Source organism: Ambystoma mexicanum, chromosome 11, assembly GCF_040938575.1.
Source record: "Ambystoma mexicanum isolate Mex_15411 chromosome 11, UKY_AmexF1_1, whole genome shotgun sequence".
NCBI lineage: Eukaryota > Metazoa > Chordata > Amphibia > Caudata > Ambystomatidae > Ambystoma > Ambystoma mexicanum.
The window spans coordinates 1,197,998,411-1,198,021,583 of record NC_090934.1 but is presented as its reverse complement, the minus strand read 5'-3'; the positions used below and the strand labels follow the sequence as shown (position 1 = coordinate 1,198,021,583).

The following is a 23,173-nucleotide window of genomic DNA, read 5'->3' as shown; positions in this document are numbered from 1 at the left end:
CGCGCGCAACGCACTAACTACATGCTCTGACCAACAGGCTAGCTCGGTGGAGGAAGCTCTTCGGAATGTCGCCTCCGGAGGACTTAAGAATTTGTCGAGCACAAGTCCAGGCACAAGCTTCATCCACATCCAGCAAAGGCGACTCCTATTCCAGGAAGCGCACCAGCGGGACGGACCTTTCAGGTTCTTGTACCAAGGTGGTTAGCGAGGCTGCTACAGCTACTGGCCACCTGGCTGAGAGGTCACAAGATCCTACTGGTGATGTCACTGAGGGACCACAAGGTTCTATTACCGGGTCTACACTCGAGTTGCTACGCCCTAATACCGGACAAAAGTCTGAGGGGGCGCCTATACGCAGCACTATCAGCGACACAGCTGAGGGCAATCTGCCTACCAGGCCTTGTCCTGAGGTGCATGGTAGGCCTCCACCGTCAAGAGTCTTGAAAGAGGCCGGGCCCAGTGCGGCAAGCACCACAACCGGCAGGTGGCATGCAGCCTGACAAAACAGCCGCCGGCCGAGAGAAGATGGTGCCTCGTCCGATGCATCCCCCTTTGGGGAAAAGGTAGGGCAACGAGTTTCCAGGTGGGACTGGTCCTCACCAGGCACGTGGCCTACGGCATACCTATCATCGTCGCAGGGCAGATACACCCTGCAGACAGTAAGGCAGTGTGTCCATGTCTCAGCCCATGCCTGCGCCTCCAAGCGCTCCACCCGCCTGTGAAGACCAGTTTTTTAAAACATTTGACCCTCATGAGGTCTCCGCAGATGGGCGTCATCCTCAGGGATGTGATCAGGCACATGCTCCCTCCAGTTCTGCTGCCGGCCACTCTGCCAGTGTTTCCAACTACCCCGCCCATGGTGCAGCCCTAGCTTCCCGTGCCAGCTCCCACCACGCCGGCTCCCACGCCTCCAACAGTCTTGGCTGCCCAGGAGCCGCCGCAACAGCGCAGGCCCCTGTCAGTACGAGCGACTTGCAGGCTTGGCAGAATACTTGGGGCTTCCTCAGCCTGAGGTGGCACAACTGGAGGCGGGGGAGGGTCCTAGCAGAGGTACTCACTCTACAGCCCACGGCTAGAACGGAGATCCCGATGCAAAAAGACGTAGTGGCACTAGCCAAGAAGGGATGGCTTAAACTCCACTCGGTGCAGCCTACTAACAGGCGCCTCGACACCAAGTTTAGGCAGATGGAGGGCGATCCACTCTTGCTGTCACACTGCCAGCCACACTCTTCGGTGTGGCTGAGGCTTATCGTCGCGGCTTTGTTGTACTCCAAGCCACAATCGTTTTCGGCTACTTGAGCCTCTGCACTCCTGGCTAAGGAGAAGATCCTGAAAGCATGCAGGAAAAATATATATTCCAATGCTTCCCTTCATCTTCGTCAGTCTAATGTGGAATCTCTGCTTGCCGCTGTCAACAAGAGGCTTTGGCAGGAAATCACTGACTTCCTTCTGGAACTTCTGGTACAGAGCCATGCACGCTTCATGGCGGGGCTGGTGGGGGCCAAAATTGTAGCGCAAGATCTTATGGAGTCCACGGTGGCGCACATTGACACCTCAGGCCGTGCTATTTGCATTGTTACGGACATGAGAAGGACAGCCTGGCTACGGGCGACCAAGTTAGTCCAGGAGTGCATACTGAATCTTCGTTTTGAGTGTGGCGACCTGTTCCATTCCACTACGAATAAGAAGGAAAAACAGCTCAGACTGCTAAATCTTGGTCCATCCTCACTAAGACCACCCGTAAAACGTACAGCCAGACACAGCAGTCAGACAAGGGTCGGTCCTTTGGCGGTTTCAGGGGCCCCCGGGAACGACGGTCCAGGCAACCGGTCAGGTCTCCGAGCAAACACTGGCGCAAACACAAGGCTGTCCACAAGGGGTGTTTTTTTTCAGTCGCCTCCGGTGGAAAGAAGGCGTGACGCGCCCATTCTGGTCCACGTCTCTGGTGGGGGGCAGGCTTGCCCTTCACTCCCAATGCTGGTGCACAAGGTTTGTGGACCCCTGGATCCTCTCCGTAGTGTCCACAGGCTACTGCCTACCGATCCCTGTGTTAGGCAAGATTGTATGCAGTACCCTATGGGAGACTGCGCCAGCCTTGACCTCCTGGCAATAGTTAACCCAACCTTTGGTATAAGCATGTACGTCACAAGTTGGTAGAGTGACTGAGCAGCCAGGCTTATCTCAAGAGGGGTCAGTGTAAGCAGTGAGGTTGTTACTCAGAGATTCACAGTGACAAGTAGCCAAATAAACACTTACACTCAAGGTTTCTTGTTTAAACAATTATTAATTTAACAGTCAGTTGAATACGCTTTTTTTTTAGAAGGGAGCAATATAGACGTAACACAAAAATACACTTCAAAATTACATTCAGTTTCTTTAAATCAGCAAATACCCATTTGGGATGGCACACAGATTCTTCCTACACCTTGAGGTGACTTAAATAACTAGGACACTGTGGCCATTAATATATCACTGGTACAGCTAGAGCAATACTGTGGTTGTGTTAAATAAGGAGAAAGTAAGGGAATAAAACGATGGCTAACAAATATTCTTAAGCAGGTAAGTACTTTTTGAACCCGCCAATGCAAAGTAATTTAACCCCTTCCTGGGGGAAAGGCAAAGTACAAAGTCAGAGGTAAGAAGAGCCTTTCAGTGAGCCAGGACAGCCAATATTAGTTGAGCAAGTGTCTAGGTGAGCTGAAGCACTTCTTGTAGGTAGGTAAAGTTGTGCACAATGTGTTTGTTGTCTAAAATGAAATCACTGTAGGGCCACAAGCTGGGAAGCTTGTTGGGGGCAAAGCTGTAAGCAACTATGCAAATGCAACCATGGCAAGTCTCAACTGAGAACTAGCATGGTTACATGACAAGAGTTAAGTCCTCCTAGCTTTACAGTATCTTTGGTTATAAGGAAAACTGCTTCTAGGTTGCTTCTCATCCTGTGTAGATCTGCAGATCCTGTTGTTCCTGGGCCTCAGTTGTTGGGGACAAGAGGACATCTGGGGACACATGCACTACGAATTTAAGGTCGGCAGCAGCAACGGGCAAACTTCAAATCAGTGGCACTTTGCAGTTTCAGCTCCTTGCGACTCTTGCAAATAGCACCACTGTGGTTTTCGGATACCACTATGGACTTTCCTTGCATCTGGGATCCAGCTCTCAGTTGAGGTGGCTCAGGCTTGGTCTGTCGGTTCCTGCAGCAGCAATGGAAGTACAGCCAGCTCAGAGAGGATTTCCAGATGAGCTCGTCTTGGGGTCGATTGGTTGCACCAACCCAAGGGGAGAAGTCGTCCTTTGCAGGTCTTCTCTAGTCGAGGCAAATTCGGAGTTTCCACACTGCAGCAGGGCTTCACCTGACAAACCAACGGTCCAGGAGTTGCAGCAGGCGCCTCTTCCAAGTTCTTCTCTGGATTCCTTCGTCCAGTGCTCGACTCTGCCTTCCAAGCAAAAGTCCTTGCCTTTTAATGCAGGTTTCTCCCATTCATTTGCAGCCTAGCTGTCAATCACATAGCAGGGCGGCTGTCCTCCAAGGACAGCCAGCCGGCCAATCACCTTTGGGTGCGTTCCTGTAACCAAGGAGACGAAGCAGAGGGAATTTCAGGCACCTCCCTCACTTCCTGCCCTGCCAGACATGCTGGAGCTGGAGGCGGGCTTCACCAGTGAATCCCGCCAAAGACAAAATGAGCAAACCTGGTTTGGCATGCAGAGTAAATCTCAAGAAGGACCTTTCCAACAAGAAATGGTGAAAAAAGACCAGGCCTTTTTGACAAAATGGGCACCCACGAGTGCTTAACTGCAGGTGCAATTGCAGCCCATGGTAGAAAGACTCGGTGATAGAAAAAGAAAACACTGCCACCAGTCAATAATTGTAGAAAGGGTAACATAAAAATGTTACATGAGAAACTAGACACAGGGGATACTAAGTAACCTGTAAGAGAGTGCGTGCTGCTGGGTCTAGAAAGTTACAAATGTATAAAGTCAATTTCACTTCACTGCTCTTGGAAACAGTAGTTATCCAAGAGAAGGTATTTAAACCTTAGCAGAAATCCAAAGGATTTCTATGTGATACTGCACTGAAGGTGCTGTGTGTTGCAATGTAATAAGATGCCTATGGAGTTTGTCAGACTCCAAAATCAAAAGAAACAGAGTTCAAATCACAGGAAAAATGCATGTGTGGGGGGAAAAAATGTCCCACTCTTTCCAGGATAACAATTAAGTCTTAAAGTCCAGCAAGAGAGCTGGGGGTCTCGAAGGTAGAAGGCAATTAGCAAATTTCTGAGAATTCTCCCGAACATCCTTACTCTTCTTCCTTCACAACACCCACCCACCCCCTCTAAAAGCATATACTTCATCACAACTGCCAGCAGGTGAAATCAGAAACTGGATGTGGACAGTTGGTGAAGTAAGGGTGAGTTATGGTGATGGTGCACGGTGGGATGGCACACGTTTATCCCATCACGTCAAAGTTCTTAAACGGGCAGCTATCATTTTGAGTCTGCCTTTTCTGACCCGCCTGCAAATGCTTGCAGTCCCCCACCAGTTTGGAAGGAGGGAGAGCTAGGACTAAGAAAACCTGAAAAAAGATTAAGGTAATTTTTTCTTATATTCGGACTAGACTGGATTTGTATTGAAGTTCAAGGAGGTACTTCGTTATCCAATGTTAGGGTACTTCGAAATCTCCCATAAATGTGTGGGGAAAGGCATGGGACGAAGGAGTAAGTTACTCACCAGTGTGCAGTTCTCCTTACAGTTAAACTACTTCCTTTCCTCCATACGTTCTTCCCTCCATTCCTCTAATAAGTGGCAATATATGTTTTAAACAAAAAAAAAGTAAAAAGGCAAGAGTAAGAGCAAGGTGCTGCTACTGGTTTTTGGTACTTGGGCCCTAGCACAATATTCTTTCATAATGTGGCAATGTCTAATGCTCCGGTCCTCGTTTGCTTCAAAAGGAAGAAATCCAGAAAAGATCCCAGAAATTATAGAGAAAACTAATTATGCTTGCTACAGTAACGTTTGCTATTTTCTCACATGTCCATCCTATAAAAATTTTGTCTTCCAATAATTCTAAATAAATTGCTACTTTCAGCCCAATCAATTGGCTTTTTTCTTTTACTTGTGATAGCACTTTTCTAACCCTATTGTCCTTTAATGTAGGTTCATTACAAAAAGGCTTTTGTCGATCCAGAATATTGTGGCCTTCAAATCACACATAAAAGCAATACATAAACTCTACTTTGGAGTCAGTGATGAGATATTTCGCCCATCTCAGCACTGACTTCGATAGGTTTAGCTTAGGTCCAAATGTACATTTGTTATTCTAGTTCTTTCCACTGTTTTCTTATCTTTGAAACACAAACCGAACAAATGCTCTGTCCCCCTTCTCAAAGCAGCTATAGCAATGCGCAAACCAAGTGAAGAGTGTAGCGTTTTCCATTCCTTTAATGGTTTCATTGCTACTAGATCCACTTGCAGATGTATGCAAAGTCGGCGCTGAAAATAATTATTTTTCACAGCCGTCTTTATTTTTATCTAATACAAATGTGGTTTGTAAGTATTTAACCTATTGCTAGCTTTCAACTAATTTTGTTTTTAGCAAGTACTTCTAAAGCGACATTGTAATGGGCATCGAGTGGAATGTTGTCTTAGTACCATTCGATTGAACATTTGACAGTTGTGACGAATCCTTGAATGTCGTCCCTTCTCCCATTGGGGCGAACACTTCTTCTGTTGCCAGGGCGGTGCAGCCTCAGTCCAATAATCCCCCTCGGTGCACCGCGGAAGGAACGCATGGCAGGAGAAATGCCTAATGTGATGAGTAACGACATCACGTGAAAATGCGTTCTGCAGACACCCCTTTGGAGATTCCCATAGCCTCATACCCCATCCCTACCCCGCCCCTTATGTGCCATTGTAACATAGATAAACTTAATCCAGTTTCATGCATTGAGACGAAGGAGAGTACGAAATTCCCAAGTGAAGATCAGATCTTGGCTACTGTCACGAAGAAGAGGCGCAGAGCAGTGGTGAGCACAGCGCAAGTCCCAAGAGCGCGGCCTAGTTGATTCAGACGATTAAAACTGCAGAGCAGTGTAAAGATGGAAGGATGTGAGAAAGTGATGTGCTCCTTGAAGGAACTTGCCGAGCTGTTGCTGTGCTCTCGGCAAGCAGGAGGAAGAGCGGGACGCTGCACGAAGAACCGAGAAGTCCGAAGCCAGTTGGCAGCCAAGAAGAGAAGGCAGACGGGTTTGAGAACTCGGAAGGTAAGGTAGTCCTGAATTCTGGAAATCCAGGATGCTTCTTTGCAGAAGAATGGTCTGGGGCAGCCGCCACAGACCCAGGGACGTGCAGCAGAGACCTGCATGTGCAGAGTGGAGCAGGGAAGGAGCAAAAGCCCTTGCCGACTCAAGAAAAAGGTACACGGGTGGGCAGAAAGGCTCCAGTCTCCAGAAGAGGTGGTGGCAGAGGGAGATTGCCACAGAGTACTCCGAGGCCTGGGTCAGAGACCCTGATAACGAAACGTCACATTTGGTCATGAAAGGTAGTGCTTGGCAGGTTAGTGCACCGAGCATACCGAGAAGTAGAATCACAGAAAGCAGGCGAGTCTGGGACTTTCACCCAAGAGAAACAGCTAAACTCAATAGCACGAAGATTTGAGAGAAAGAAGATTGTGTTAATATTAATTGCAGTGGACACAGTACCTGCCTGTATAGTATACCAGCCTTACTGTGAGACCAAACCAAAGAAAGGGTTAAACTACAGTGCCCTTAAGAACAAAGTGTTAAGAAGTATTCCGACACTGACCGTGGAGGAGAAAATAACGCCCATGGGATTATGGGGGAGACTGGAATGAAACTAGGCAAAGGGAAGTATACCCCTTGAGTCTAGTGTAGTAGAGACATTTGGCTGAAGAAAAGACAGTGGCGAAGCCCAGAAGAAGCAAGACCAATACCTTGGGCTCAACTTTGAACATTGCAGAAAGCCAGGAGAAGAGGAAGTTTGTTGTTGTAAAAAGCTGACAACCCGTCGGACTAAGGTTGTCCCTATGTTCTGGAAGTTGTTTTGTTCACCATTTTGGCAACTTTACTTTGTGAACGGAAGCAAAACTTTTGAAACCATTGGGAAGAAGTAGATCCCTTTGTACCTTAGTTTGAGTGTGAGGGCTAGAAGTAGGGTTTTTGAAACAACCGTGTACTTCTTCTGGGTTGACATCCTGACTGACCCATTAGATTCCTTTGAGCCAGGGAATCCTCTTCGTTTTAGGGACAGAGGCATTTTCCGAACCCTTATTACTTTAATAAAAGTTTGTAACAATCAACATGCCACCACTGTCCGTTTCTTCTACACCCTTACACAGTGCAGTCGTTCACAATATGGCTGATTTGTTTTATCCCAACCATCACCCAAACTCACTTAAATAGTTTAAGCGTTCTGTCCATCATCTCCATAGAGGAGAATGAAAGACACACTTGAAAAGTCCACCTTCCTTTGTTTCTGCAACCAAATCATTATTGTGTTAAGTTACATGGTTGGTTAAGTTAAATGCACCTCTGCCATGGGCACATTTGTTGTAGTACTGTTATAGGGCACAATCTGATATCCACTCTAATGAAGTACCCCATTTATTATAAAGTGGTTACCATTAACCTCATGACGGGTGGTCAGCCAGTATTGTGGGTTGGGGTAGGAGTGAGGGTGGCTAAGCATGTCTGTTATGAGCCGTAGTACTGGTAGTGACTAGGTCTTATTGTCGGACTTGAGCCGTAGTGCAGCCAGTGCATTTTATGGTAAAGTGCAAAGGGTTGTATTTCTGTTTTGCAATTCTTTTCTGAATCACTTTTTTCTTTCTTTCAGCTCATATTCAGCCAGAGTCGAGGTCAGGTTCTCTTAACTATTGAACTGCTGGACACTGAGGAGGAGAACTCAGATGACCCTGTTGAGGCGGAGGTAAGAGCGGCTCTCACGTGAGACTCTCGGTGCAGCTCATGCTGCACAGGACGCTCTTGGAAACCTTGCTCACAGCTGGCCATTCAGGGTGGAGCTCTGACTTTGGTGTTTTTTTTTAATTTATTTTCCTTTTTTTAGGGACAATTTCTATACTACTGTAAATAGATAAAATCAGGCTGGGAAAAAACAAACACTGAAATGTGCAATTAAATTCCTTCCTGCGACGGTGTTGTTGTCCAGTCCAACTTGTTAATAGGCCAAATCGATGTGCATTTTTGTTATCCATGTGGTTTGTTAAAATCAAGAAAAATATACTTGTAATATAAAAATAAAAAAAAGTTTTAACGATCTACAGTGACTATAGTGATTTTTTTCCTTTGTTCTTTTTCTTATTTCTTGTTTTCAGTGTTCTTTCATTTCCTCTCGGTTAATTTTGCCTCATCCACCATCTTCTTCAAAGCTGTTTCCCTGGTGTGTGTTGTCCATTCACCATGCTTTACCCTGTTTCAGATTCACCTTCCTCCTCGCCTCTCTAGACTTATCTTTTCACTTATGCCTAACCTCTGTACCCCACCTTTTAATGCCTCCCTACTCCTGTCTTTCCTTGTAGGCACTTCTCCCTTTCCTTTTTCCTTTCATACCCGTTTCTAATGGTTGACTCGGTCAATGAGGATTTAATTTTGACTTGTAAACTGGTTAGTTTGGTTTTTTTCATGGTTGCGCTTTCAAGACTGAATAGAATTCATGTAATGTGCTGCTTTATTACCTAACAGCAATACATGTCACAAAAGAATGCACCTTCTTTAGCATTGAACATTTAGAAAAGCTGACACCACATTTCTGACAAGGTGATATTTTTTTCCCCCATATATAAGTTTAGAGTTGCAGTTTTTCACAGTTCCCCTTATTGCCATCACGACTAGCAAACCAATAACCTCTGTGACTAATTGAGAAATTGGCTGTAATGAACTGAACTTATTGTGGTTTAAGTTTTGCTCCATGGCATTCTCACAAAATGCATGGACTAAGTCCTAATTGTAATACATTGTCATGACACACCACTTCAGTGACATTCTTTCAGATAACCAATGTTATTCCCGGAAACATTATAGCTCTATCATCTAGCCTCCTGCAGGCTACTTTCAAACCACAACCAGCTCCTCTCAATGCACTCACGGGGCTTTTACTGGGCTTTGGGACAACAATGTACCACAGGCATAAAATTATGAATTATGTTCATGCAAGTGAACATATCATTATTGTTTTTAGAAAGAAAGTTTGTAAAGTAGCAGCAATGGTTACTTTGAAGTTTTTACAAAACCAAGGGGGCAGATGGGAACATTTGTGATGTTCATTATGTGAAGGTGAAAAGTCATCAATGCTTGTGTAGTTTGTCATACCTCTGCAGTTGGAAACTGTTTTTTCATATAGGTTCTTGGTGGAAATGTTGGTGTAATTGCTGGAACAGAGCAAGCTGAATTTGTCCCAAGTTGTATAGGAAGCGTTTTGAGGTGTTGGGAGGTAGTGTTGAGTGAGTATAATAGGAGTGTACATAATGCTTCATTGTCACCCTTTAACAGGAGTAACACTCAATACAAGTGGGTGAAGAGGTAACACTGGAAATAAGATGTTCACAGGAAAACTGTTTACAGGGGGTGAGATGATTTTAGTTTTACCAACTTTCATTTGTTATTCCAGACCAGATGCTATATAAGTAGAACACCCCAAAGACGCATTGTGAACAAAGGCAACATTGAAACTCATGTTAGTGCTTTAGGTACTTTCACACAAACTGTAGAGGGAAATGGGAGATTGCTCCGATTACATAATGCTTTTCTATTATGGCAGCAGGCCATTGAAATGCATTGAGCTTGTCTTAGCGTAGTTTGTTGCCAGGTTTTAACAATTAATTCCAGTTAAAACTGGGTTTGCCATTCTACATTTTGCACACATCTTGTTAGTTGTTTTCAGATTGACACGCTCTTTCTGCCTTTTCCGTCCCCCTCTTCTTTGACTGTCCTGTTATCTGCTCTTTGTTTTGTCCCTATTGTGGTAGGTTGCAGAGGGGAATATGCTTTTGATGAAGGGGAGTTCTGTTTGCTTGGCTAATAAACCATCAGAATTACTTTTTACTTTACATTATTTTTGTAAACAAGGAGCAAATGTAAGCTAGGTGTGCATGTAATAGTATGTGAGTGTAAGACCACAGGGACCCACGAGTAAAAATGCAATTTCAAAGATGGCCCTTGGTTTGCTGCTCTTGTTTTAAGTATTTAGGATTTGTTTCATCCCCTTTTTAATTGTTTAGAATTCTACAGTTAAAACATTTAAATGTTTAAACTGCTTGGTTTGCTCTCCCTCTAAGGTCTGTCTTCTGCCTCATCCGTCCCAGAAAGCAGAGGTTATGAAAGTTGTATTATACTGTATAGAAGGCCGTCTATTAGGGATACATTGCTTACATTAGTTGAGACCTAATGAGCACATTGTAAAATGTTCAACTTTCAAATGGATCATTTTTAACTGTTTATGAAATAGTAGATATGCTTACTGTTAAAATGGGAAACTAGTAATAGAAACACTTTTGATTGAACGGACTAAACGATGGGGAGTGGGAAGGCGGGTGAAAGAGGGTGGGCAAGAGGGAGACATGCTCTTTTAGTTAGAAATTGTATTTCCATTGTTGAAAATGAATCATGGAAGCAGTGGCAGGTGTCATCGTATTGCATTAGGTAAACTTATGTCCTCAATCGTACGCCCCCTTTCCATCAGTACATGGGGAGTTCTTTTCCAGATAGGGGAAGGACTAGAGACCTATCAAGATTAAAAAAAGAGAAAGCCCAGTATATGTGCAACGCCTTCATTCATACCTGTCTGTACAGCCAGTTCTTTACTCGGTAGCTGAAGCTGAAGGAATCTGATATATTTCGCTTTGAGACTATCCTCTTTCAATTCTTCCAGGGTTATTTGCGTTTGTTCATTATTGGCATTGGTTTTGTACTGGCTTTCTTTCCAGACCTGCTGTTAAGGGACATTTTTCAATATAATTCCCACCAATATTTTGCAAACCATAGGCTAATTCAAATTTACTCATCCAATCCAACACATCAAGTTTAGGATCATACATACTAGCAGCCTCTTTTGGTAAGCAAGGTCTCTTGGGACTAGTAGACCAAGAAAACCCTGAGAAGGAAGCAGAATCAGTGGACATCGGTTTCATATCAGTCATGCTGCATTTCCCTCTCTCTAAGCCTTCTCTTGTTACCTTTGTTCTCAGACTGTACTGCATTTTTCTTGAATTCTAGTTGGTCTCATTCTTTCACGTGAGAGCTATTGTAGGCTTATATACAGGAGCAGGCAGAAGAGTGGGAGTTACTCACTTCTTGAGGATCCTCCTCACCCGTTTGGCAGATTGAAGCTAAGCTCTAAACTATCCTTTTCATCAATTTCTTCCATATCAATGCTGGGTGTAGGGGTTTTGGGCCTACTCCGAGGACTTGGGTAATTTAATAATTTTTGTAATCGACTTGCTTTTTCTGCCCTTTAAACTCAGCCCCCTTTTCCTACATACATCTCTACTGTTGCATTGTAAGTGCAGTAAGGAACTAACTGTTCATTAAAATTATCACTATCTGGCATTCATTTTATTACAAGTTTACTTTTCTTTTTGGTGGAGCTAGCCTTGTAGATGTTTTATTTGGGCACAAGTACAACCAACAGTCACTGAAATCCACTCCGCATCATTCCCACCGCCTGCCACACCAGTGTTGGGTAAGAACTAGTGCAGTCCATCTGTTGTGGGACTACACCAGACTGATCTCTTGGTATTAGGTAACCCACCTTTTAATGTGGGCCTGTACCACACCAGTTGGACTGCACTAATTCTTACCCAACATAGCTCCTCTTTGGTAGGGTGAGACTCTTACTGTTTGAGGACTTACTACTTTGGCTAACATGCCCCCTCCATACGGGATTGATTCTGGGGTGCCTATTGAGCCTTAAGTCGTTCCTGGTTCTGTGGTGCTGTGGCTTTAAAACAAGAGCTATGCATCATGCTCAGGGATCTGCTACCAACAAGGTACTTCGGCTGATATCCGTCATAACCTACTCCCCTGTGCTTCACACACCCTGCTTTGTTTCTTCATTGCGGTCAGACAGAAATACAGACCGTCATTGTGTGCTGGTACTGGTAAGGGTTTAAGTGTAGGGTTATGGTGGATACTCAACACATTTTACTGTCCTCATGTAGGGTGTAAATGTGTGCAATTGATGGTCAACCCTGGAATTGTTATTGGGAGCATCTACCGAGTGGCTGTTACTTTTACAGTAAAACCCTTTGTCCATTCCTTGCAGGAAGGTATAGTCCCTTGGAGGAGTTGGTGCCTAGCATGTGCCCCTTTCCAGGGAAGTCAAAGGAATTTTGAAACTCCACAAAGATTTCTTGTCAATTTTGATGACTTGAATTCTGGCCCTCTGTTAGATGGGGGCGCACAGCATGACCTGTATCCACCGACCATCTATACTCCCCAACTTCAAAGCAGGATGACAGCACCACTCTAAACGGTCACCTTACTTTAGATTGGGTACAGGTCATACAGGATTTAAGTTTGTTTTATTCAATGGCGAATGTAATCCCTAGAATAACTAACATCAGCCCTATTTTTCTAGACGTGTTGTAACATGACTTGAGATGTAAATTATAACTTTCTGTTTTGGGGAGGGGGGCTGCCTTCATCCTAATTGATACCTCTGCCTGCTCTACCATTGGACTGGGTCTCTTTGGTATTCATATAGCAGTGAAACCCCAATGTATCAGAATGTTACAGTAAGTGGCAAAAACTTTACAGCAGTTAGTGGTTAGTAGCTTTACTGACTGCTATTGCATTTTGGATCGTCAAAGAGTCTACTGGAATATTGGTTTGCATTTTGGCAACCATAGAGGGGATCAATATACTGTAATTTGCTATAACAAGGTCTGCAGTAGGATGGTATAACATCACCCTGGCTTTTAAACACTGTTGGTATGTGTACCTTGAGTGGTTTTCTGCATAACCTTTTTAACAGTGAGTTCAGCACCTTCTGAAATATAGTAGATATTAATTTATTACAAATAGGTGTTTGATCTTGTCACACTTTCTAACATAAGGCAGAAAACTGTGTCCCCGCCAAGTTGGACTAAACTTTCTCAAAGAGTAATGTAGTGGTGTTGTCAAGCTTCCCTCTTGAGGGGATGTGCTGACAGCTAGGTACAATTAGGCCTGTCATATTACAAACGAGAAGACACTGGGCAGATGTATGCATCTATTTCAGTATATCTGTGTACAGTGCTTTGCTCACCTTGCTCTGAACCTGGCAGTGAACTTCCATTGATGGCTATTGGGTTTGGCATGTCACTTGGATTAAATGGCGTGTTCATTTATAATTTATAGATACTTAAGTGACTTATCTGCTTAGAAACGCATGCTTTGTATAGGCCAATATCCTGGTGTTCGTCCAGAGTATTACATCTTGTGTTTTTGAAAACGAAAAGGATGTCAACGGGCATTCTTTTAACACTATCACAAACCTATGTGTAAAGTTACCGATGCTCCTTCTCCCGTGGATTGTTTTTTTTCCGCCATCTGGTTGGATGCAATCACAGAGAGCTTAAAATACATAAATATTCAACACGCAGCTTTGAGCAGTTTAACTTCAATTTCGAATCTGCAACAAGACCACTTCCCAACAATGTTTTCGGAAACTGCGATTGTCAACTTTCTTCTCGCTGCCGAAAGGCATATAAGTAGGGGGAGTAACATGAAACAGGCAGATTACAATGCATTCACATCCGCCCATTCCCTGTAAATATGAACCCCTCTTAGGTTCCTAGTGTTGGGGAGAATTTTCATTTTTGTGCCAATTCCCTTTAACCTTAGAGATCCCCAGCTCTTTTGCTAGACTCAGGGCTTTTTAATTTTTTCTCCTGAATGAGTGTGACTTTTTTCTCGCTCTGTGTTTCTTAATGTTTTATGGAGTCTGAAACTCCATAGGCATCTGCTTTTTTGTATTGTGACACACAGCACCTTTTGTGCAGTACCACTGAGGAGTCCCTTGGACTTCTCTTAATGTTTTTTTTTAAATTTGTTTTTTATTGACAATATACACACCAGGGTGGGCCAACTGGCCCATCACCTCAACAATAAATGCAAAAGAAATCACATTGTCAGGAACATTTTCTGATTAACTCCCTACCCCTATTCCCCCCTCCTGGTCCCTCCCCCCAAACAATTGTCACGCCAGCTTTGGGGAAGATGCAACTACATTAAGCATAGGGAAGAACACTTGCATAGCACTCGACAGATAAAAGTGATCCTTGAGACAGTGGGGTAAGACCATGGAGCGACTGGGCCAGGGCAAGACCAACCCTCTGAGGAGTGTGGGGACCCGCGCCTTGCAACCAATAGTTTTCACACTAGTTCAATCGCCCCTCTACAATCGCATAGTAATACAGTCATCGTGCAGCAGCACTGCTGTCCATTCTTGGACAAAATCAGACATGGTATCGTTTGCTATTGCCGAGAGTTTTTCATAGCTGAATATCACCCTGAGCTTGCAGAGCCATTCCTCTTTGGAGGGGGCCAGGACACTCTTCCATTTTTGCGCAAGCGCCAATCTCCCTGCCCGCAGCATGGCGCCGATGACCTTGGGGAAGGCATTCACCTCTGACTCAGGCATTGGGGAGCCCAGTAGGATTTCCAGCGGGTGCAGCGATGGTCCATAACCCTCGATGTCCTTGATCCAGCTAAGAAGCTCCGTCCAGTATACCTGTATGGACGGGCAGCTCCACCACATATGAAACCAGGTTCCCCGTTGGTGACATCCTCTGGGGCAGAGGGGGGAGACATCCCGGTACATTCTAGACAACAGAGCCGGGGGGCGGTGCCATGAATGAAGGATCTTAAAGCTATGTTCCATAGCTGCTGTGTATAGGGAGCCCGTGAAGATGCACTTAAAAACCGCCCTCCAGGTGTGATCATCTATTGGCATTCCCATCCTCTCTTCCCATATGCGCTTAAAGGGTTGTCTGCCTTCTAGGTCCGCTGTAATCAGCACACTATAGAGCTTAGATAGCGAACCTTTGCGGGATCTACTTTTGGCCAGAATAAGTTCAAATGGGGTGAGGGGACGACTAAGCTGCTCGGACCACCTTGGTTGGGTGAGTATCCCTTTCAACCGCAGGAATTCAAAAATCGTGGGGGGCCTATCCACCAGAGCCTCTGTCAAACTGTCGTATTCAATAAAGCCCTCCACTTGTGTAAGCTGGGAGACTCTTTCCAGTCCCATGTCAGACCATGCCTGAGTGTCCCGAAAGCCCCTCATGTCCAGATCGATGGGCGGGCCCCAGAGAGATGACAGAGGAGAAGGCCATGTAGATATCGAATTGTTGGCTTTGCTGGGTTTCCATAGCGTCCAAAGGACTGCTAAGGTAGGATGTGTCTTGAGTTGTGGGGGGATTGACCTGGGAGAGGCCCAGAGATAGTCCCTGACCTTCCTCGGATGTGCGTGGGTGTCTTCGACATATGTCCAGAATGTACGCATATCGTCCCGCATGTGCTCCAACATCACCCTGAGCTGCTTTATAGTAAAGCCGGAAATCGGGGAGTCCAAAGCCACCATGGGATTTTGGGAGGGTCAGAGTGGAAGTTTTAACCCTGGGCCTTTTGCCATTCCAAATGAAGTGGAGGACACGGGACTGGAGCGCCTCGAAGAAGGACTCGGGTATCACGACGGGGAGAGCTGAAAAGAGATAGAGAAGGCGAGGTAGAACGTTCATCTTAACCGAAACCATGCGTCCAAGCCAGGAAAGCGTGAGGGGGGCCCATCTTTTGAGATCGCTACTGACCCGGGCAAGGATTCCAGGGAAATTCCATTGGTATAGTTGTGACAGATCTCTGGGGATGATGGTGCCCAGATATCTTGTGGATTCTCGCTCGATTCTAACCCCCTGAATGTCGGTTTTATTCTCAATATCTTGTTCCCCTGGGCCCATTGGCATGATGCTTGATTTGGATGTGTTTATTCTCAACCCCGAAAAGGAGCCAAAAAAGTGTATGAGATCGAACAGCCTCGGTAGGGATTTTGGAATGCTGGTCAGGTAGCTTAGTATATCATCTGCGAATAGGGAGAGCTTAAACTCGCACTCACCACATCGTATACCCATAATTTCCGGGTCGTTCCTAACCGCTATAGCCAGGGGCTCCATGGCCAGGGCATATAGGAGAGGTGACAGGGGACAACCTTGCCGGGTGCCTCGGGAAAGGGAAAAAGGCTCAGATGTACCCCCATTAACTAATACTCTCGCCGAGGGCGAGTTGTATAGTGCTGCGACCCACCTGCAGAAGTTAACTCCCAATCCCATTTTCCTAAGAACCTTGATCATGTAAGGCCATTCGACCCGGTCGAAGGCTTTCTCCGAGTCGAGTGAAAGGAGGTACCCCTCCACTCCCTGCTTGGTTGCCTCATGCATAAGGTCGAGGGTTTTTCTGATGTTATCTGACCCCTGGCGCCCCGGGATAAAGCCCACTTGATCTCCATGAACCAGGGTAGGGAGGAAATTTGCCAATCTGTTCGCCAGAAGTTTCGCCAGTATTTTGACGTCGGTGTTTAGAAGCGATATGGGGCGGTATGACTGGCATAAGGTTGGGTCCTTGCCCTCTTTGGGTAAGACCACTATTAGGGCTGACATCATTGTGGGTGGGAGGGACCCTTGGCTAAGCGCACTGTTGAACAGCTTGGCCAGAAAGGGGGCAAGTGTGGATCTATAGGTCTTATAGAATTTGACTGAGAAGCCGTCGTCCCCCGGGGCCGTACCACTTTTTAAGGAGGAGATCGTGTCGATTACTTCTTCCGGGGAAATGGGGATTTCCAGAGTGTCGGCTTTGTCCGGTAGCAGGCCCGGGACAGGGAGGGAATCCAGGAACCTATCAACGTCTATCCCATCCCCCTTGTATTCTGAGCAGTATAATTTTTCATAATATAGCCTGAATTGTTCCGCTATCTTGGAGTCCCTTGCAGTCGAGTTACCGTCCGCAGAGCGGATTGAATTCACTCTTCTGCTGTTCCTAAGTTCGCGAAGTCTCCAGGCCAGTATCTTGTCGGCCTTTTCCCCTTTTTCCATATATTTTTGTTTCAGAAAAGAGAGCTTCCTTTCCATTTGCCCGACTTGAAGGTGAGCCAGTCTAGTGCGCAGCTTCTGCAATTCCTCCCACTGCCCGGGGAACATCTGTGTTTTCAGCTTACCACCCGGTTGTATGGCCCCTATCTTGGATTTCAGGTCTTTCTCTTCCCGGTCCCTCTCCCTTTTTTTCCCTGCCCCTATGCCAATCAAGGTACCTCTAATAGTTGCCTTAAACGCCTCCCATAGTGCCTACCTCCCCGTTGTCGTTCAGGGCGAAATAATCTTCTATGGCTGTCAGAAGGGTTTGGCGCGTCTCCTTGTCATGTAGAAGGAGGTCGTTACAACTCCAGCGGGAGCTGGTTGCAGGAGTAGGGGGGAGGCCAATCCTAGTCTTAACCATGTCATGGTCCGTCCAGGGGACGGTTTCCACCCCGCGCTGGAGACCTCTCCTTGCATAGTTGAGTCTACCAGAATGTAGTCTATACGCGAGAAAACATCATGAGGCTTAGAGTAAAAAGTGTAGTCGGGGTTCAGACCTTTCTTGGGTATACTCGTGTCACACAATCCCAATTCCCCATTCACTTCCTGGAAGGTTGATGCCAATATTTTGTGGAGACGGATGTTGGGGCAAGGGTTCACAGATTTTCTATCCCTCTCGGGACATAGCACCATATTAAAGTCCCCTCCCACCAGGAGGGTACCCTCCGTAAATGCCATTATTGTCCCCTTCATGCTTTCCCAGAAGACGTCCTGCGACTCATTTGGGGCGTATATGCAAACCAAGGTGAACAAACGTCCCCGCACATCCCCTTTTACCATGAGATACCGACCCTCCGGGTCAGTTTGTGCCACCTTGAACCCGAAATGAGCCCCGGGGGACACCAGCAGAGCTACTCCCCTCTTCTTGGACTGGGTAGAGGCTGAGAATACCTGATCTATGTTCTTAGCCTTGAGCTTGGGCTCCTTCCCCCGAACCCAGTGTGTCTCTTGCACAAAGAGGAACTGTAGTTTCATCCTCGTGAATTCCCGCATGAGCAGCGACCTCTTGGTGGGTGAGTTGAGCCCCCGAACATTTAGAGACCCCACTGACAAGGATTGGAGTGAGTCATCCATTAGGACGCGTTTTGAAGCACATAACTCCAATTTCAAGGATGCAAGTGCCGTTACTCCCTAGATGTTTCAGTACCTCGCAGGGGGCTAGTAACGACCCCCAGGGTGTGATCAAATCCCCAAACTTAGGCGTGACATAACAAATCCCCCAACATCCCAACTTCCCCTCTTCTCTCCCCCCACCCCCTCCCCCCAGATCGCCTGGTTGTGTTGAGGCATCGTCCCAAGGACACACAACCGGCCAACCATATCTCCCCCCTCCGGGCTCGTTACCTCATTATACACACCCAATCGAGCCCCCCCCCCTCTTCGGGATGAATGCTAGGAAGTAAAATCTAGCAACATCCCCCCTTTGCATAGTCAAGTGGATAACATTTTCATCAGATTCCAGTAGTTTGATTCAGCCGTTCTGAGGGTCCGGCGACGCTGGTGCCACTCTCCTGAATTTCCTTTGGCCTCGTACTCTGCGCCTCTCCTTTGGAGCGTTGCTCTTTTTTGGGCCCATCGGGGTGCGCTCCCGATCGCGGTTTCCCGGTTCCAGACCCGAACTATCTAGGAGTTCGCCCGTCACTCTTTGGATGTCATCATCGGTGATCAGGGTATACTTATATCCCTCGAACTCGAAAGAAAGTGAAAAAGGATACCCCCACCTGTATCGGACCCCCTTGGCTTGGAGCATTTTCGTCAGAGGGGAACACAGGCGGCGTCTTGCCAGAGTGAAGGCCGACAGATCCTGGTATACCGAGATCTGGGCCCCCTCCCATTCCACCGGGCCCTTCTTGTGAGCCAGTTCGAGGATCCTGCTTTTCTCTGAGAAGTAGTGGAAGCGGACTAGGACGGATCTGGGGCCTCTGGAGGCTGCCCCTGCTCTATGGGCCCTGTCAATAGTGGGTTCGTTAGCATTGGCCCCGTCGAAAAGGACTCTCACCACCGCGTTGACTGCCTTGACAATGTCTGCCTGAGTTTCACCATCTTGTTCCGGGAAGCCTAGGAAACGTAGATTGCAGCGCCTTTCCCTGTTTTCCAAATCATCCATTTTTAATAAGCATTTCTCTTCTCTTCTCTCAAGCTCCGACAGGCGCATGTCAAATTGTGTCTCGAAGATGTCACTCGAGGTTGTATTGTTCTCCAGTGCCTGCACCCTGTCTTCTATATTGTCCACCTTTTTGTCTAGGGTGTCCAGCCTAAGGGTGATATCTGCACGGAATCCTCTAATTTCATCCAGCAGGGCCGCCATACCCCTGGAGACTGAATTTGCATCTGTCACTTCTTGTTGCGTTTGGGCGGCCATTTCAGGGGCTGTAGGGGGCTCAAGGGACGGGCGCCGAAACCTCTGCAGTGTTTCCCTCCAGGTCATAGGCCTTCCCTGGGCGCTCTTGCTCCCCGGTGTCTGCCACCGAGTGATTGTGGCCAACGGGGCCTACTCGTCACCTTTGCGTCCTGGGGGGAGCGGGGGCCCCTGGTAGCTCTGCGGCCGAGGGTGGGGACACGGTTGTGGGGGGGCTGGAGCCCCAGTCAATTCCCCTGTCGTGGGCGGTGGTTTCCCTTTCTCCGATTTTCCCCGCTTTTTTATCCCCGTAGTTGGGGGCCGTGACCTGTTGTGTTTTTGCAGTCTGTCCTTTTTCCGGCGTTTGCGGGGGGTAGGTGCCCCCGATTGAGCCCCGTGCCCCTCTCAGGCTCAGGGTGCTTCCGGGGCTTGTGTGGGCATTCCCTGGTTTCTCTCCTCCTTCCCCCTTATGGGTTTTGTTTCCCCCGGTGGGCGCCCAGCCCCGGGGTGGGTCTCCTTACCTCGGGGGGGGGCCACTCCCCCGCCGCTCGTGGGGTGCTGTTCCGTTGCTGTCTCCCCGCTGGGGGGGTTCCTTGACCTGTTGCGGTGCCTCCTTCTCCCGCTCCTTGGTCCACCTCCTGGGCCGTTTTGCCGTTACGAACGGCCGTCTGGTCAGGGCAGGAGCACTCGGCCTCGATCGCCTGGGCCTTTGCAAGTCTTCTCCGGGCCCGGGCTCGACGCTGCTTTCCGCGGAGCCGCAGGGGGGAGGGGCCTCGCGCCCTCGAAGTTCGCAGGCTCAGAGCTCCGGCTCTGTTCCACACTCGGCTTTCAAATTTGGGCCGGGGGTGCCCGGCACCTTCAACACATCTCAGCGCCCCCTGGTGGATCTCTTCTCTTAATGTTTAACTACATTTTCTTGGGTGAAGTACTGTTCCCAAGAATAGTATGATGTCCCCAGTCTTAGTTGACTTTTCCTTTGTGGATCCAGCACACACCACCCTATGTTTTGTCACACTAACGCACTTGAATGGCCGGTGGCAGCAGTTTTTTTTACTGCCGTGTGCCATGTATCTGCAGGCTGATACCTTAGCTGCAGTACAGAACCCAAGGGTGAACATTTTTCCAAAATGGCCCCTGTACTCCTTTTTCCCCCATTTCTTGGCTTTTACTCTGTTGTTTGAATCAGGTTTGAGTCCTTTGTGTGTTTTGCCTTTGGCGGGCTTCAGCCCTGAAGCCCGCCCAGGCACCAGTGTGTCTGGAAAGGCAGAAAGGGAGGGAGGGTCCCAAAACTTCCCTGTCCTTTGTCTCTAGGTGTGCCTAAATGAAACAAGTTCCACTTGGCCGGCTCGCTGTCCTGGAGTACAGCCACCCTGCTGTGCGATTGACAGCCTAGGGTTCTGAATGAATGGGAACCTACATAAAGAAGTTTTTGGCACTAGAGGAGAGTCCACCACTGGAGGACAACATCCAAAGACGACGAGGGAAGACGCCTGCAGCACACTCCTGGACTGCAAAGTGCCCAGTGAATCCCTCCAACGGTGCTGACCCTGTTTTCAAATCGACAGGAAAAACCTGTACGGGAAGACTTCCCCTGCCCACCCCCACCCCCCCCTTAGGCTTGTTGGACCAACTAGTCTCAAGATAAACTCTATTTTGGCATAACCCCCGACTTGCTGCGACCTTCCACGGTTGCAAATCCCAATAACCGGGGTACCTCGACCATCTGAGAGTGCATTGTTTCTGGCAAAAACTTTGTGGGCAACCAGAGGACCCTACAGAAGCAGGTAATCTGCATCTATAGTACCCTCACCAGAGTCCAGGACTGAGGAGAACAAGGAACTTCTAACCAGAGCTGTTTGTTCTTCTTTGGCGCTGAGAAAAAGGCGCCAAAACCACAAAGAGACGCAATCCCTAGGAATCCATTGCTGCCATGTCCCTCCCTCGAGAGCTACCACAGGACCCCGCCAGACGTCTTCTCTTTAGTCACTGAGGACCAGAAACAAGGGTCTGCTGCACTGCAACCAGAAGGCATCCAGCTGGAACAACCTCTCCAATTCAAAGGTACTGTGGGGCTTCAGGTGCATTATCCTTTTGCCATTTGGGGTGCTTCCTACCTTGGGGAGTGCTATTTAACCCTACTCTGAGTTGGCCTCCACTCACTTGCACTGGCCTGCCAGCTTGTGCTTCTTCACAGTGCCTCTGCTTGAGTTGCTGTGAGTTATTTTTTAACTACTGACTGTTTAAGTACATTTTTTCTATGAAGAAGAGCATCTGTACTTTGACTTTGCCTATGGACTTTGGCTGTCCTGGCTCCCTAAAGGCCTCTTTCTGAACCTATTGGCTTTGGCAGTGCTTGTTACCTTACACAGGTTTTAATCGTGGAACACTCTAAATGCTGGGATGAAAGACTGCCTGCGTCTGTTCTGATCTAACCCTAACCTTTCACTCCTTTATAACTCAATACTGCATAGGTGATACAAATGACGTCACCCTTGGTGCTGGAAAATGTGTAAACTATGAATGAATTACTCACCTGCTTTATTGTTCACTTTTTTAATTTAATCCTAACTTGGGATTAATGTTACTGCTTTTTAAAGAATGCTTTAAATATCTTGGTGTATAAATAAATATTTATTATATAACTGTGTAAATGTTTACTTGTATACCTGGATTTACTGATTTCATTCTACAGCTCACATTACCCGTCTTAAGATGGGTGCTCAGTTACACTACCAACTTGTGTAGTACAGGCCTATATTAAAAGGTGGGATTCCAAATACCAAAAGGATAGGTCTTGTGTAGTCCCACATCAGTTGGACTGCACAAATTCATATCTGACAACTATGGACAGTACTCCTCTTAAATTCTGCTCCTCCTGTAATACTACATTTCCCTGGGTAGATACGCACCAGGTATGCGTTAGTTGTCTCCCACAGGATCACAGGGAGAAGTGGTGTCAGGCTTGCAAAATTTTAAAGCCGAAAACACTGAAGGAACAAAGAACAAAGCACTCAGCTGCGTAACCAATGCAATAGCAAACAACATGGTGAATCATCAGCGGGAGACTTCGGAGCCAAGGAGTGAAGTGTCTGCTTTAAAAGTGATACTAATGAGCTACTCACTGAGGAAACAACGGTTTGCCTACAGCCAGTCCCCAGCTCCATAGGACGGATGGCGAGTCTCGCGAGTCCACACGTGGTTTCACAAAAGCTGCAAATATAAAACGTATAAAAGATGTGTGACTGAAGTAAACTGTAACTGCTCCGACTGTAATCAAATTTAAAACGTTCGACATGCAGTTCAAGCATTTGTCCCACTTGTCACTGAAACAAAAAACAAGGACAGCACCAAATCGACGTCGGACCAAAAAACACACATCTTGAAAAGCAAAAGACTTTTATTAATTCTAAAACAACTGCAGAAAAGATGCATAAGCATCACTCGACGCCCCAAGCAGCAACTGAGGGGAGGACAGCTTATCTAAAATAAGGCTGAAGAAGGGCCTACTGGATTCATACTTGAAAGAGGAACAGCACACATCCGATACAAGTGAATGGACTAACGAAAGATTCTAGGGAACAGTGGATAAAATGTCATCCTTTATGGAATTTATTGAAAATCACCTTCTCAAAAGAAAGTGGGGTTTCTGTAGGCAGTAAGTCAGATCCTTCTTATTGGGGTGCCTGCTCCTTGCTTGCTTC

General features: G+C 46.9%; 1 protein-coding gene across 7 annotated transcripts in view; it reads left to right on the top strand.

Moving 5' to 3' along the window:
- Positions 1-23,173, top strand: part of SIN3A (SIN3 transcription regulator family member A) — a 1,166,566-nt gene that overhangs the window by 982,585 nt on the left and 160,808 nt on the right. For 6 of the 7 annotated variants that reach the window (XM_069624553.1, XM_069624552.1, XM_069624555.1 and 3 more), the window contains exon 18: positions 7,849-7,941. In XM_069624553.1, coding sequence (XP_069480654.1) covers positions 7,849-7,941 — 93 coding nt within the window. Of the gene's footprint in view, positions 1-7,848; positions 8,292-23,173 lie in introns of those variants that run through there. The other variant, XM_069624557.1, reaches the window with a different exon arrangement.